Source organism: Biomphalaria glabrata, chromosome 14 (genome assembly GCF_947242115.1).
Source record: "Biomphalaria glabrata chromosome 14, xgBioGlab47.1, whole genome shotgun sequence".
Taxonomy (NCBI): domain Eukaryota; kingdom Metazoa; phylum Mollusca; class Gastropoda; family Planorbidae; genus Biomphalaria; species Biomphalaria glabrata.
The window spans coordinates 20,015,796-20,032,720 of NC_074724.1; the positions used below are offsets into that span (position 1 = coordinate 20,015,796).

Consider the following 16,925-nt stretch of genomic DNA (forward strand, 5'->3'; position numbering starts at 1 on the left):
AGAGGTTAGAAAATTTCTACCAGTGGCTGGACTCCATTAATAAAGTGCAGTGGATAGTAATTTGCCGAAATTGAAAAAGACTAAATGTGGCTTAACAAAGATGGCTAAGACGGATTTCAGGAGTCAGTTATAGAGATCGGGTCTCAATCAAGGAAATACTATGCCGAACTGGGAGTCGAGCACTTGGTAAGGTTGTGACAGAGCGTCGCATGAGGTTTGCGGGACATGTTCTCCGACAAAATGAATTGAGTTGAAGAGTTGCATGACAAGGATGCCATTACGAGGAAATCGCAAACAGGAACATCCAAGTACAACATGGCGCTACACTTTCATGGAGGTCCTCAGAGCAGGTGGGAAGAGGCTTCAGACATTGCCAGTGACAGATTTTTGTGGAAACAGCTTGCCGCCCAATGAACCGAACGGCGTGGGAGGATCTAAGTCAGTAAGAATAGCACAGGTTTTGAAATTAAACTATTTAATAGCATAATAATGCACTGCAGATATGCATTTTTTAGGCTTTCAATACCAGAAATAGTGCTTGGCGGCGGGGCGAATGCGCTGGGAGAGCTCACAACGCTCCCCCAGACCCCATTGCTATCATGGACGGAGAGTCTACACATTTTCCACTAACTCCAGGAAGAACCGATTCTAGGGTATAATAAACGTCTTCCGAAAGAATGAAGAGACAGAATGTAATAAAGATTAATTACACACACACACACACATATATATATATATATATATATATATATATATAGCGCGGGGGGGGAGACCCGAAAAATAATCCTGCTTACGCCTATGCCCATGAGTATATATTATTAACATAAGTAATAAATTCGTATACAAATTGTGTGAATGCTATGCTAAAATTCGTCCGCCCGCCGATCCGCCAGTGTCAGAAACTAGCATTAGATTTATGTACTTAATCGTTTAATGTTATCAACATTACTAACAAGGATTTAGATGTCCTGCTACTAGACATAAATAGATAAATTTAGACTAATAAACATAAGAATTGATAAATAGAGACTTCATGTTTAGTAATTAGTTAGACTAGACATTTAAAGTGCTTTTCACAAAACATTATCAACGAATAAGGACGAAATATAAGCATACAATCATAATATAGATCTACCCACCTTTAATATTCTGATTAACTTTGTTGACTTCTCTTTTAGTGATACCATGTCCACTCGAACAGACACACCTTCCTGGGGCGACACATACGCAGCCTTGACCATCACAGTTCATACAAACAGCTTAATTATAGATCAGATAAAAATGATAGAAAGGTGGAAAGTATTTGCCATTGGCGTGGACCTACTACAGTAACTAGCATACAATAACCTTAATGCCTCTAGCTCCTAGGAAAGTTTGGCGCAATTTTAAAAGACTTATAGCATTGATATATATATATATATATATATATATATATATATATATATTAAAGGATCCGCCCACCACTCGACCGACCATCCCCACTTGCTACTTATTAATATTTTAACCCATTGTGATATTCAGTCGCACTTTAAAATCTAATTTAATCATTTGTAAATATAAACAGAAACATTGTTGTCGGTACCAAGTTGGACCGTGGAAGGGGCGGTTTTGGAAAAGGAGGGGGGCAAATTTTAGTAGAATAAGTACATAATTTGTGTTTAAAAAATGCACTAATTCTTTATATTACTTTCTTATATCGAGTCCTCCTTCCCCTCCCGCAAATGTCAAACGCAATCATTAGTAGTAAGACCTGGAGAGGACCTGATTTAAAGTTTTCATTCTACCGCTTTCTTCCTTTTTTCTTCAGAAACAACTTTTAAAACAGGGTCGTCAAATATGGCGACAGTTCTAAAACGTTTATTCTCTTGCATGAATTTGTTGCAATTGCAATTATTTAAGGAAAGACTTTGTTTCGGAAAATTTAGAATTCATATGAAACTTTTAAGTGAAACAAATGTGATGAGTTTTGAGCCCAAATACCTTTTTCCATAGACTATATAGTCTTTGCTTTTTCCTAGTCGCCTTTTCCCGACATTTTCTAAATCTCAGATTTCTCTATTGTGTACATAACTTTAGGGTTGTAACTCACTTTTAATGTATCTTTAAATTGCTTAAAATGTATTAAAAAATTAAGTGTACAGCCATTGGCGTAGCTGGGGGGGGGGGAGAATTTCAAAAATCCCCTGTGCCCCCACATGAAGGAAGCCCCCCAATGATTGTTCGAATTTTTTTTTTACATTAAATATTAAATGTTATGCAAAATGCAGGCGCCCTCAGGCACTCGAATGATGACAAATTCTGTTTATAGCCTACTTCTTTTTCCGAACTTTTTTTTTTCATAGCTTTGCAAGGCTATTTATAGTTCTATAACGTAACGAATATAATTAATAACTTAAATATAAAGTACCAGGTGACCGAGCCTCGCTTGGAGGAATAATTTATTAAGGAAAAATATTTAGCCAAACTTATTTTAGAAACTTTTTTTAATGACGGAAATGAGCGATCGGGTAAAGACTACCGATCTGAAGTGTTGCCTTTGTGTTCTTTTAGTTCTAAATGAAATTGTACATGCCATACATGGCGATTCAAATAGAAAGTCCCCTAGTAGTCTAGAAAAACAAAGCTCACATTGAATCTTTTGCATTAAAATATTGGCCTATTATTGGCTTGGTAGAAAGTCTTTGCAGTGTAACTTCTCAAATGGTTGCATTCAGACATTTAATATTGTAATTAGTATATTAATTATGGCTTTAGTACGAAACATCAAAAGATGCAAAATCTCTACGGCAGTCTACGTTATTGGGTAAAACATACACTTTGTAACAAACTAAAATGGCGCATTTTTCCTTTAGGCACTTAAAAGCATTGCGTTAGTATTGTAAATAAGCGTTTCCCTTTGAGCACCAATGTTATGCCGAACACCTTTAAGCCACTGGCGGATCCGGGGGAGGGGCGCTAGGGGCGATCTTCCCCCCCCTCACTCGGCCGATTCCCCCACCGAAGGGGAGGGGGCTTACGAATTTTAGTAAAGAAATCACACAATTTGTATACGAATTTATTAGTCATGTTAATAATATTTCAACCAATTTTTAGATTATTTCGCCCCCCCCCTCTAGTATGTTGGCCGATTTAGTGGGGTGGGGGAGATGGCAATGGCATCAATACCCCCGGTAAAATTTCGAGTGGGGGGCGGTCCAATTTTTTTGTAGAAATCACAGCTTGTTAACAGAATCAATTAAATATCTATATGATTAAAACGTATTATTGATATTTTAACCGAGCTTTATATTGTTATAAACCTGGTGGTGGCACAGATGGGGGTAGTGGTGTGTGTGTAGTCAGCCGACGCAAATCGCCCCAGGCCAGCGCTAGACGAGCGGTCAACCGTGACGAGTTACGACGATCGGCCGAGACGAGTGTCAACATGATGGTTCGGGAAGAATCGCCGTCGTGAACAGAGCTCAGGAGCGTCACGAGAGTTGTAGTCATCTGACCACCTAGAAACGTCGAGCGACGTTCTGTCCGGTTCTAGAAGGCCAGCAGGGACCCTATATAAAGAGCGAAGGTATCAGAGACGAGTCAGTGACAACTTCCCGATCTACAATTCGTTACAATGGCTCAGTACAAGTCCGAGGCGAGACAGAGAGACCAGTGCAAGAGTTGATACGGCGGAGAGATATTTGTACAGTCTTATGTTACGTGCTGCCAATTGTACAGTATTGGCTGTTATTTATTGACATTAAACTATTACGTTATTTTGAAGCCCAGGGTTGTCAAGTTCTTTAAGTTGGTGGTGCCTGGTGCGGTTTGCAGAGAGCCTGGATAGGGAGATTCGTAACAACTGGTGTCAGAAGTGGGATCGGATCTGCTATGGCTACTACGAAAACGCTAGACCAACTGCTTGTGAAGGAACTGAGGCAAGAGCTCAGTAATCGAGATCTGAAGACGAGCGGCAACAAAGAAATCTTACAAGCACGCCTTCGGGAAGAACTGGTGAAGGAAAAAAGAAGATCCGGACACGTATCTTTTTGAAGTCGAACCGGACTTGCTCGAACAGCTCACCAGTAGCATGCAGCAACAGATCATCAGTACCAGTATCATACAGGAGCAGATGGCAGCTATAAACTCGGGGCTAGAAAAAAACAATTACAAGATAGACGCCATGGACTCGGGAATCAAAACGAAGTTATTGGCAATGAACCAACGCATACATGCTGTGGAGGAGAGAATCACCAACATTGACGAGCAGATGAATCAGAGGGTCGACGCAGTAGAGAAGGCCATTGACGAAATGAAGATACAACGCAAGCACACAAATGTACCAGAAGCAGATATGACGTCGTTTGTACCTGAAGTCTTCGGGAAAATGAAGCCCCCCGTATTTGATGGTTCCGTGTCCTGGTCAGTATACAAGAAGCAATTTGACGCAGCAGCCAAAGTTAGCAAATGGAACAGTGAGGAGGAGAAAGCAACAGCCCTTGTGTTATCCCTAAGAGGAAAAGCCTCCGAATTGCTACAGTCTCTACCGAACCGGCAAGACTTCGCCGCCCTTGTCCAGGCTATGGAACTCCGATACGGGGATGAACATCTGCATTAGTATATCGTGTGCAACTAAAGACCAGACAACAGCGCCCCGATGAAACACTACAGGAGCTAGAGACAGACATCGAACGCCTCGCACATCTGGCCTACCCAACAGCCGCACAAGATTTTCTGGAGGTCATTATCACAGACGCCTTCATTGATGCGCTTCGAGACCCCGAGTTAAGAACGAAGAAGATGGCCGAGTCAGAAGGATTAAGTTGGTAGAAAATACAACCTTGCCTGCCAAGTCTGAAATGATCATTTGGGGGAAAATTGAGGACGGCTATCCCACGACAGGAACAGCGCTGGTAGAAAGCTTGGACACCAACCACAACGGGATAGCAGTAGGAAAGGCACTAGTCACGATTGGGAAAGACCTAATGGTACCCATAAGAATTATGAACCTCGGTGCAGTAGAGAAACACTTTCGGAAAGGTAGCACCATCGCTGGTTGCCATGCTCTTGAGATGATAAGAAACTGTAGCAGTGAAAACCCCGTCGAAAGACTCGAGTCCAGTGAACCGCAGGATACTAAATTTCTGACAGAAGTTAAAACGATATTGTCGAAAGAACAGTACACCAAATCAGAACAATTCCTCAGAGAGTTTTCTGACATATTGCCATCTGATGAAATGGATTTTGGGCGGACAAATCTAATCCAGCATCGAATAGACACAGGAAACACTAGGCCTATACGACAGCAACCACGTCGCCTGCCGCTAGCAAAACACCAAGAAGCTATGGACATCATAGAACGAATGAGGCAGCAAGGGGTTGTTGAACCATCCAACAGTCTATGGTGTTCACCCATCGTCTTGGTAAAGAAGAAAGATGGATCCACGAGATTTTGTGTCGACTATAGATTATTAAATGACGCCACACACAACGACAGCTACCCGCTTCCTAGGATTGACGACACATTGGACACACTTGCTGGGTCACAGATCTTTTCCACCCTTGACCTGAAGAGCGGTTACTGGCAAGTAGGACTACACCCCGAGGACAGAGATAAAACGGCCTTCTCTGCTGATAATGATCTCTGGCAATTTACCGTGATGCCTTTTGGACTCTGCAACGCCTCAGCCACCTTTGACAGACTAATGGAGCATGTATTAAGAGGACTCAACTGGACCACGTGTCTTGTCTACTTAGATGACATTATCGTCATAGGCAGAACCTTCGAGGAACATATCGCAAACCTGAAGGAAGTATTCGAACGAATCAGAAGCGCTGGAATGAAATTGAATCCCAAGAAGTGCTCCTTGTTCAGAAGGAGCGTCAAGTACCTTGGGCACATCGTGTCGAAGGAAGGAGTCAGCACAGACCCGGATAAAGTTGAAGCCGTAAATGAATGGCCGATCCCCGCTAATATCCAGGAGTTAAGAAGCTTTCTTGGACTCTGCACGTACTACAGACGTTTCGTACCAAACTTCTCTAGCCTCTGTAGCGCCCTTCATCAATTGACAGAACCGAAGCGGCCGTTTATTTGGACAACGGAATGTCAGGAGACATTTGAGCGACTTAAAAAGGCTCTTGTTTCATCACCCATTCTGGCCTACCCGATACCAGGCGAGACTTTCAAACTTGACACCGATGCGAGCAATACTGGAATAGGCGCTGTCTTATCCCAAAAGATAGATGGAACTGAGAGAGTCATAGCTTACTTTAGTCGGAGATTGTCCAAAGCCGAGAGAAACTACTGTGTCACAAGACGTGAGCTACTGGCAGTTGTGGATGCTATACAACATTTCCACAAATACTTATATGGGCAAAAATTCATCCTTAGGACAGATCACGCTGCTCTTCAATGGCTGTTGTCATTTAAAAGTCCGGAAGGACAAGTCGCCAGGTGGATTGAACGTTTGCAAACCTATGACTTCGAGACACAGCACCGAAAAGGCCAAACTCACCAGAATGCTGACACGCTGTCTCGACGGCCTTGCAGAATGGAATGTAAACGCTGCAGCAAGGTTGAAGAAAAAGGGGGATATAATTGATTGCCAACGTCTTGGAGTACAAGCTTGTGGATCATGGTCCGACGAAAGAATCCGAGAAGACCAGTTAAAAGATGAAGATCTTGCTCCCATTCTGCTTATGAAGGAAAACGGACAAAGACCGGAATGGCATCACCTTTCTGATAAAGGAGCTGCTACCGAGGCATATTGGGCGCAATGGGACTCACTGACAATTGACAACGGAGTTCTCAAGAGGATCTGGGAAACCGCAGATGGAGAAAGCTATCTCTTGCAGCTGTTGCTGCCTAAAGTAAGAGTTGCCGAGGTGTTGCAAGAAATCCATAATAATTATAGTGGGTCACATTTAGGTGTCAACAAGACCTTTGAAAAAGTACGCCAGCGGTTTTACTGGTTCGGCTACCGGGATGATGTAGAAGAATGGTGCCGAAGGTGCGACGCGTGTGCAGCAGCGAAGGGCCCGCACAGGAGAACGAGGGCACGTATGCAGCAATACAACGTCGGTATTCCCTTCGAAAGAATAGCGATCGATGTAGCCGGACCGTTTCCTGAGTCACAGAGAGGAAACAAGTACGTTCTAGTGGCGATCAACTATTTTACTAAGTGGCCTGAGGCGTATGCGATACCAAACCAAGAAGCCACCACCATAGCGGAAACACTTGTAGAAAATTGGATCAGCCGATTCGGTGCTCCCATAGAGTTACACTCCGACCAGGGCATCGAGAAGACACGCACAACCCCTCTTCACCCCCAGTCAGACGGGATGGTAGAACGATTTAACCGAACACTGGAACAACACCTGTCGAAAGTCGTCGATGATCGTCAAGATGACTGGGACACCTATATACCAATGTTCCTTATGGCATATAGAGGATCGATTCACAGCACCACTGGTTACACTCCAGCAAAGATGTTGTTCGGCCGAGAGCTGCAACTACCATGTGATTTGCTATTCGGGACCCCGGGAAATGTGCCAGCCTCTTCAACAGGCTAAGTCACGAATCTCCGAAAACGGATGGAGAAAATTCACGCAGTTGCCCGCAGGAACATCTAGATCAACAGTGACCAGGTGAAGACAAGGTACGACAAACGTGCCAATGCCGCTGGGTTTCAGGAGAACGATCTGGTGTGGCTTTACAATCCACAAAGACGAAAAAGCAAGTCCCCAAAGCTTCAAAAAGACTGGGAAGGACCCTACCGAGTGATAAAAAGAATAAACGATGTTGTGTATCGAATACAGAAGGGCCCAAGGTCCAAACTGAAGGTCGTCCACATCGACAGACTCAACAAGTACTATGGTGAAGCTGGATCTGCCCGGGACGGACAGATCTAAGGAGGGGGCAATGTTATAAACCTGGTGGTGGCACAGACGGGGGTAGTGGTGTGTGTGTAGTCAGCCGACGCAAATCGCCCCAGGCCAGCGCTAGACGAGCGGTCAACCGTGACGAGTTACGACGATCGGACCCTATATAAAGAGCGAAGGTATCAGAGACGAGTCAGTGACTACTTCCCGATCTACAGTTCGTTACAACGGCTCAGTACAAGTCCGAGGCGAGACAGAGAGACCAGTGCAAAAGTTGATACGGCGGAGAGATATTTGTACAGTCTTATGTTACGTGCTGCCAATTGTACAGTATTGGCTGTTATTTATTGACATTAAACTATTACGTTATTTTGAAGCCCAGAGTTGTCAAGTTCTTTAAGTTGGTGGTGCCTGGTGCGGTTTGCAGAGAGCCTGGATAGGGAGATTCGTATCAATATTATGATTGTGGGGGCGGTCCTACTTTTATGGAGAAATCATAGTTTGTGAACAAAAGTAGTTAAATATCTATATAATATAAACTACATATTGATATTTGAACCCATTTGTATATTATGTTGCAAACAATCAGATCTCAAATTTTATCATTAGTAAATATAAAATGAAAAAGGATTGTACCAGGTCGGAGGGGTGATACATGCAATCGCCCGCCGCCCATCGACAAACCAATGTTTTTCTCTTTATTTTAATTAAGAAATTTTTAAAAATTCACTAATATAATTTATATATGCTATAAATTAAATTATTATATCGAGTCTCCCCATCCCCTATTCTTTAATGCCAAATGCAATCATTAGCAGAAATAATAAAAATAGCGAGGATTAATCGTTTTCACTCTACCACTCCCTCCCTTTACATACGAACGAAAACATGACGTTTTAAAACGGAATAGTCAAATATGGAGTCAGAGTTTGTGTAATTGCACATGATTTACATAATCATTTTAAGACTTCATTTTGGCACATTTAGAATTAGCATAAAAGTTAAAAGTAACTATTGAGATGACTTCTGAACCCAAATATTTTCCTAATCACCTTTTCCCAACCTTCACTCATACTGATATTTTTCTATTGTATAAAAAAAATAAGATTTTTAGATTATTTTACCCCCCCCCCCTCTAGTATGTTGGCCGATTTGGTGGGAAGGGGAGGTGGCGATGGCATTAATCCCCCCTTCCTACCATAACTTTTCGCGTGGGGGGGCGTTCCAATTTATTTGTAGAAATCACAGTTTGTTAACAGAATCAATTAAATATCTATATAATTAAAATTTGTTATTGATATTGTTATAATCCCGCCATGCGCACCACCATTCAAGATAGTGCAGAAGGTGCGCACTGCCAGAAACTAGACAGAAAAGGATGTTGACATTAAGAAGAGAACGATTTCCGCCCAAGTCCAGAGCCAATATGAAGAGACTGTGCTAAAAGAAGATGTTTATTGTGTACCTGTGATGTCCTGTAAATAAACATCTATGTCTCGTTGAGTTACCTCCCTTAAGTTTTTACATTGGTGTCAGAAGTGGGATTATATGAAACTCAACGAGAAAAGGTAGTATTCGAGCGCAATGGCATCTTTGAAGCTATTGCATCAACTCTTAATTAAAGAGCTAAGACAAGAGCTTCGGTACCGAGGTTTAAAACCCGTCGATAGCAGGGAAACGCTCACGGCTCGTCTCCGGCAAGCCCTAATCGATGATGAAGAAGACCTACCAATTTGAAATTGAACTTGGGATTGTTGAGGTCATTGGTCATTGGCAAGATCCAGGACTGTAGGGATAAGGGATGCATTTAATGAACAAATGAACATGATTAGGAACATGATGGGGAACATGAATAGGAACATGATGTGAAATAAGGTAGATGAAAGTGAATTGCAAGTAGAAGACCAAATAGACCAAGGTGATCAAAGGGTGTCGCAAGCGAAAGAAGGAATAGACTGATTAATGGGAGAGCAGTTACCTGGTCAGGACTGTGGCTGCACAAACAGTGGTGATGGAGGCACTGGGAATTGTAGTGCCGTCTGAGACGGTGTTGTGGACAAGTCTTGCGGGGGTGACTTTCAAGACGAGAAACGTGACAACGATTGCTGCGACGATCTCAATGGGATATACAGAATTGAAAGGAAAGAAAAAAAATGAAGAAACTATAGAAATCTGTTATGTGCCTGAAACTTTTGTTCCTGGTGTACCTGCAACGAGTACCTCAGTGAGCCGGACAGATCAAGACAACGTTGGGTTTTCGTCCAAGCTTGCTGTTGTGGACCTTTAAGACTTCTGTTTATCTATCGGTACCTTTGACGAGAACTCAAACCATGAAAGCCTGAAGACCGTTTCTGATTCGATGTCTTGGATGTCATCGGGTGGAATTTTGAATACGGGCCCCAACAATTGCTGAGACAGAAACAACGAATTTGAATTTGCCTGCGGCATAAGAGAGAACTCGATGCTTGACAACTGCATCCAGGCGATTGATAAGAATTGTACATACGGCGCCCAGCGGGGACAGTGCCCAAGCCAAGAAACCCAGCAAACAAGTGTGATTTGAACGATGGGGAATCAATTCCAGCAGAACCTAATGGAGTGGTGGATGAACATTCGCTTATGGAACATTAGAAGAGTGCTTTATGGACATACCTTACATATGAAGCTGGGAAAGGCTATGTGTTTGAAAAAAATGGCTACCTGTGGGCCTAAAACTGTGCCACGAGACGTCTATGGAAAAGGTCCGCGGACTTGGCGTCTTAGAACAACGGTCCTGGGAACTACAGTGGTCGCCGCAACCTCCATTTGTGTTAAGTGGCTGGCTACCCTGACCTCCACTTATTCCCCTGTGTCAGCTGGCTGGCATCAGATGCAATCGTCATGAGGTCGAAGCAGCGACAACGATATCGTCTCAAAAGCAGACTGGCCAACTGGAAGCAGATAAAGCGACGGCCGCAGAAAACTGTACGGATGGCTTCGTGGGCCACAGGCTTCCTGCCATCTGTGGCTCCCACCGATCGACCTCCTCCTGAACTGTCGAACCTCCACGGCACTGTTTCTTTTCGGGACGAAAAGCGCTAAGAAGGGGGCAATGTTATAACCCCGCCATGCGCACCACCATAGGTATCCTCATCCAATGGTTACTTTGAAATTTTGAAACCTGATGGATAACATTATGAAGAACTTGTTCTAAAAGCTCTTAAAGACATTGGACTGGACTTTGATTTGTGCAGAGGTCAAAACCTATGATAACACAGCCACAATGAGTGGCCGTCTTTCTTTTAGACATAAATTCAAAGGCAACATTTCTGAACTGTGATAATCACTCTCTAAACCTGGCAGCTCTTCATTTCTGTTGAGATAGATCCAGCAATTGTCACCTTTTATTGGAACTGTGTTTGAATTGTTCATGAACTTTTTTCCAATTCACCCAAGAGATGGGACAAACTGGAGCGGGAGTTTTAAAAAAGAGAGTAATACAAGGTGGTCGGCAAGTTAAGAAACTACGTCAACAGTTTCCTTGCATCTCGAAAAAGTCATCAAGCTGTTGGAGAAACTTTATGAATCAACAACTCAAAGAATGGACACTAGAAGCAATGCACAGAATCTTCTTCATGCAGTGGAAATTATTCATTTTTGGTTTATCTAGAATTCTGGTCAAATCTCCTGCTCCAAATCGATATAATTCAGAAGAAACTATAAAAGACTGGCCTGCACATACGGGAAGCTGCTGAAGAAATTAAAACCCTTTCATGTTTGAAATTGACGAAACTGATCACCCAATTCATCAAAGAGTCAAAAGAAGGTAGTGAATGCTAAGGATTTTCTGTAATCAAAACAACCAAAAGAAAGAAAAGATGAGCAGTTGAGTTGAGGTAGTACTTTCAATAGAACTGCAATATTCAAACGTGTTGCGACAGAAGTGCCGCACAGACTTCATATGTAGATGAAGGACAGATTCTAAAGGCTGGAAAACCATGTGGACACTTTTAGGTTTCTTCTGAACCAAGACACCTCTTGGAGTCTATGGAAGATGACACGCTGATGAAAAACTGTGCTACTTTTTCCTGTTTGATGAAATACAGGCAAATCGCTTGTTCAATGTCATTGATACACGAGCACCTTTCATCAACAAACCAGTGCCACAATCACCAATTGACAAATTGAAGAAGCTGGCTTCATATGGTAATGATGTGTACTCAAACCTTGCAACATCCATTCGAAAAATGCTAACTCAGACCACTTCCATTGCGTCATGGGAGAGATCATTCTCAAAGCTATCTCAGGAGCACTATGACTTAAGAAAGGCTTAGCATTGCTCATTAAACATTACTCTGAGCTCTACGCCACAACAAGCTCAGTCTCTGACTCAGCCCTTAAGGCCATCATACAATTACCCACAATGAACAAGCTAGACGAAACACCCACACTGTCAGAGCTCAACAAAGCCATACACAACATTGCTGTCCGCAAAGCACCCGGATGCGATGGTATCCCCCCCCCCCCAGTTATTCTAAAACAATGCAAAACTACTCTAATCCAACCACTACACGAACTGCTTTGCAAATGTTGGCTAGAAGGTGCTGTGCCACAAGACATGCTAAAATCGTTACACTGTATAAGAATAAAGGTGACAGAAGCGACTGCAACAATTACAGGGGAATCTCCCTCCAAAGTATTGTAGGCCAAGTCTTTGCTCGAGTGATACTTCCCAGGCTACAAAAATTCGCTGATCGGGTCTATCCAGAACAACAATGCGGCTTTCGCTCAGGGAGATTCAACATTGATATGATCTTCTCCATCCGCCAACTCCAGGAAAAGTGCAGAGAACAAAGGATGCCTTTGTATATTGCGTTCATTGAACTGACAAAGGCCTTTGATCTAGTCAGCAGAGATGGTCTCTTTAAAATTTTACAGATAATAGGCTGTCCACCCAAGCTACTAAATGTAATCATATCTTTCCATCAAAATATGATGGGTACAGTGCAATTCAACGGTGCGAGCTCCGAAAGTTCAGTGTAAACAGTGGAGTTAAACAAGGATGTGTCCTGGCCCCAACCCTCTTCGGAATACTATTTTCACTGCTAATCCACAACGCGTTCGACAAATCCACCGAAGTCATCTATCTCCATTCCAGATTTGATGGCAAACTCCTAAATATTGCCATACTGAGGTCCAAAACTAAAATCAGAACCACCCTTGTAAGAGATATGTTATTCGCGGATGACGCAGCGGTAGTGGCACACACGCAAGAGGAACTTCAGTCACTAATGTCCCGCTTCTCTCAGGCCTGTAAAGAATATGGCTTGACTATTATCACGAAGAAAACAAATGTTATGGGACCACCTGCTACAGCACCACCCTCATCCTCATAGACGATAACAAGCTGGACGCCGTAAACGAATTCTGTTATCTGGGATCCACAATTACAGATGACCTGTCTCTAGAAGAGGAGATGAAAAAACGCATAGGGAAGGCTGCCTCGACATTCGCTAGACTCAGACCAAGAGTTTGGGAAAACCATAAGCTAACTACGGTGACCAAAATGGAAGTCTACAAGGCATGCGTTATGAGTACACTGCTGTATGGCAGTGAATCATGGACCACCTACGCAAAGCAAGAGAGAAAACTGAGCTCATTCCGTTTGAGATGTCTCCGTAGGATCTTGAATGTCACATGGAAAGAAAAAGTGTGTAATACTGAGATCCTTGCGCGATCAGGTATTCCCAGCATCTTTACAGCCCTCAGACAACGCCGTTTGCGCTGGCTTGGACATGTTCGCCGGATGGAGGACAAGCGCATCCCGAAAGTCATCCTCTATGGTCAACTCGCGACTGGCACAAGAAAAACTGGTCGCCCCCACCTCCGTTACATAGATGTAATAAAACGTGACCTCAAATCAGTGAACATCAATACTGACAATTGGGAAGACATAGCTCTAGACCGCAACAGGTGGAGAGAGACAGTGACCAAGAAAGCTATGGACAGTGAAAGTACATGGGTCTCAGCTCAGGAAGAAAAACGCACAATCCGAAAAACGGCCAGCTCCTCTACCATCGAAGCAAAAGCCACCTTAACCTGCGCTATCTGTGGACGGGAGTGTGTCTCCAAAATAGGGCTCCACAGCCACATAAGGAAGTGTGCTCTGAGATGAACCATAGTCGTTCTACGACTGAAGGAGGCAAATAAAAATAAAAGTCAGTGGAGTCACAAATACTAGACACTATCGATGTAGATGTTATAGATGCCTTTGCTGCACAGAAAGCACGACGTGAAGTGATATGAATTGAGATTTGTCACTTGTGCATTGTATTGTCAATAAACAACGGTATTATTCAATAAAAGAGTCTTAATGATTATTTCCTGTTAATTTTACTGATATACTGTACCAATTTAAATGTGTTATATATTTAATAAGTACATTATCTTATGTCATGATGTCGAATGTCAAAATGCAAGGGGGCCACAAAGATTTTAACGTTTTCACTCTACCGCCCTCTCCCCTTTCCAGACGAAAATATAACATTTTAAAACAGAATAGTCAAATCGGGTGACAGATTTTATGTAATTGTACACGAATTTATCTTATTTTTAAGAAAGATTTTGATTTGGATAATTGAGAATTCTTACGAATTTTTTCATTACAAGAGTAACAATTGAGATGAGCTCTGAACCCAAATATTATTTTTCAAATCACCTTTTTCCAACCAAATTTAAGATTATAACTCACAATATACGCTTGAATCCTAAAAAAGGAAAAAATTTAAAGTGGAATCTAATTGGCCCACTTAATTTCTCCTCCAACTTCCGAAATTTTTAAAGAGCTTTTTTTATAGTACTACTAGTCGACCGGCGGCGTAGCATACGCCGTTATTTTGCAGGGCATTTTCATGGGACCCGCGCTAATTCTAGGTTATAAATTATTAAATTAAACCAATGTATAACTTATAACAGATTTTCCGCGGCCTCCTGTCAATTTTCCAGGAGCTGCTGAAAATCTCCTGAAATTGCAAAATATACAAAAAAGTCCTGGAAATATCCGGAAATTATTTAAATCTTTAGAAAACTCAATACAAATCTCCTGAAATATATAGATCTAGAAAAAATTTTCATTTTGGGGTGTCATTCAATAAGGAAAATGCCAATCCTAGGCGCGATGAAAAAAAACGGCATTATCCCGTAATTTTGGAATCTGGTGAAATAAGCTTATCGCGCCTCAAACAAATGAAGAATTACTTTAGTTCAACAATTCTAGTAGATAGATTGAAAGATTGGTAATTCTTGCTATTGAGCGTGATCTATGTAGGAAATTTTAATGATATACCGTATGATTTAGCTACACGCAAGGCTCGTAAAGTTCGTGGGATAACTCTATCCGCAGAAAAAAAAGAGTGATGTTTCCTTTACTTCTTCTTCTCGTCCAAACTCTTGAGCGAAGAAGAGAATTATAAATAGATAGTCGACCGGCGGCGTGGCATACGCCGATATTTTGCAGGGCCGGCCTTAGGCCACTGATACCTATGCGACTGCAGTGGGGCCCGCACTTTCATAGGACCCGCACTTTCACAGGACCCGCTCTAATTCAAGGTGTATAAATTATTAAATTAAACCATTTTATAACAAAACAGATATCCCGCGCCCTCCTGTCGATTTACCAGGAGCTCCTGGAAATCTCCTGAAAATGCAAAATATACGAAAAAGTTCTTAAAATATATGGAAATATATACACGAAAATTGTCATTTTGGGGTGTCATTCAATATGGAAAACGACAATCTTACGCGCGACATTATGCATCAGCCGTAATTGTGTAATCTGGTGAAAGAAGATTCTCGCGCCTCAAACTAATGAATAATTACTTGAGGTCAACAATTCTCAAAGATAGATTGAAACATTTTATAATTCTTGCTATTGAGCGCGATCTATGTAGGAAACCGAATTATTGTGATATACTGTATGACTTCGCTACACGCAAGGCTCGTAATGTATTTCTGTACGTAGTAAAGAATGAATAAAATGCATAGAGGAAATTATTTTCTTATACAAACTCTTAAATTTCACTTATTATCCGCTTCCCTACTCAAACCTGGCCCCGCGAAATCCGTTTCGCATCAGGCCCTACCATGGGTTTGTCCGGCCCTGCTTTTTACATACATATATATATATATATTTATATATATATATATATATATATATATATATATATATATATATATATATATATATATATATATATATATATATATATATATATATACACACATAGTAGATTACTTATATTAGTTCCTAGTCCAAACCTCCCGCTGGACAAAGGGGGATGGGAGCGGGCAGAATTTGATACATTTAAACGACAGTCCATCGCGCAGCCAGTCACTACTCTTGTTTTCTCGTGGACTATCCGCAGAGTGATCTTTCCTTTACTTCTTGACAAAACTCTTGAGGGAAGAAGAGATTTATATATATATATATAACAAAAACAAAAATTACAAACACGCCTATTGAACAAAATGTATCACTTACAAATGAGCTTTTTTTTTAAATATTATTTTTTGAATATTTTTTTTTTGGCGGCAGTCCTCAATGCCTTGATCTAAATTTTTTTATTTTTTTTATTAAATGTAAAAAAAACAACAACAAAGAAATGATAATCGATTTTCGTAGGGAAAAGAAGGAAAATGATATTGTTTCTGTAGCTGGAGAGACTATTGAAATTGTACAAACCTTTAAATACCTTGGTACTATCCTAGACAATAAACTAAATTTTACTGCAAATACTGATTATATCAGCAAAAAAGGGCAGCAAAGATTACGATTACTAAGAAAACTGTCCTCATTTAATGTTAATGAAAAGGCCTTGGCTATGTTTTATCACGCTCATATCTGCAATATTTTAAGTTTCAATATCACTTCCTGGTATGGCAATCTGAGCATTAAAAATAAAAATAAACTTTATAGAATCCTAAATGCTGCTGGTAAAATCATTGGCATAAAACAAACCCCATTTGGGCAGTTATCTGAGTCAAACATCTATAAAAAAGCTAACAAGATCTTCGAAATAAAGAATTAC

General features: G+C 41.5%; 1 protein-coding gene across 6 annotated transcripts in view; it reads right to left on the reverse strand.

The window, feature by feature from the left end:
* LOC106079426 (MATH and LRR domain-containing protein PFE0570w-like) overlaps positions 1-16,925 on the reverse strand; it is a 71,402-nt gene that overhangs the window by 25,461 nt on the left and 29,016 nt on the right. For 4 of the 6 annotated variants that reach the window (XR_008774921.1, XR_008774920.1, XM_056011548.1 and 1 more), the window contains one exon: positions 1,140-1,259. The exons of the other annotated variants lie outside the window; for them this stretch is intronic. Coding sequence is in view for 2 of the 4 variants with exons in the window: in XM_056011548.1 (XP_055867523.1) it covers positions 1,140-1,259 (120 nt within the window). In the remaining 2 variants the exon portion in view is untranslated. The remainder of the gene's footprint in view (positions 1-1,139; positions 1,260-16,925) is intronic. 6 annotated transcript variants of the gene reach the window in all.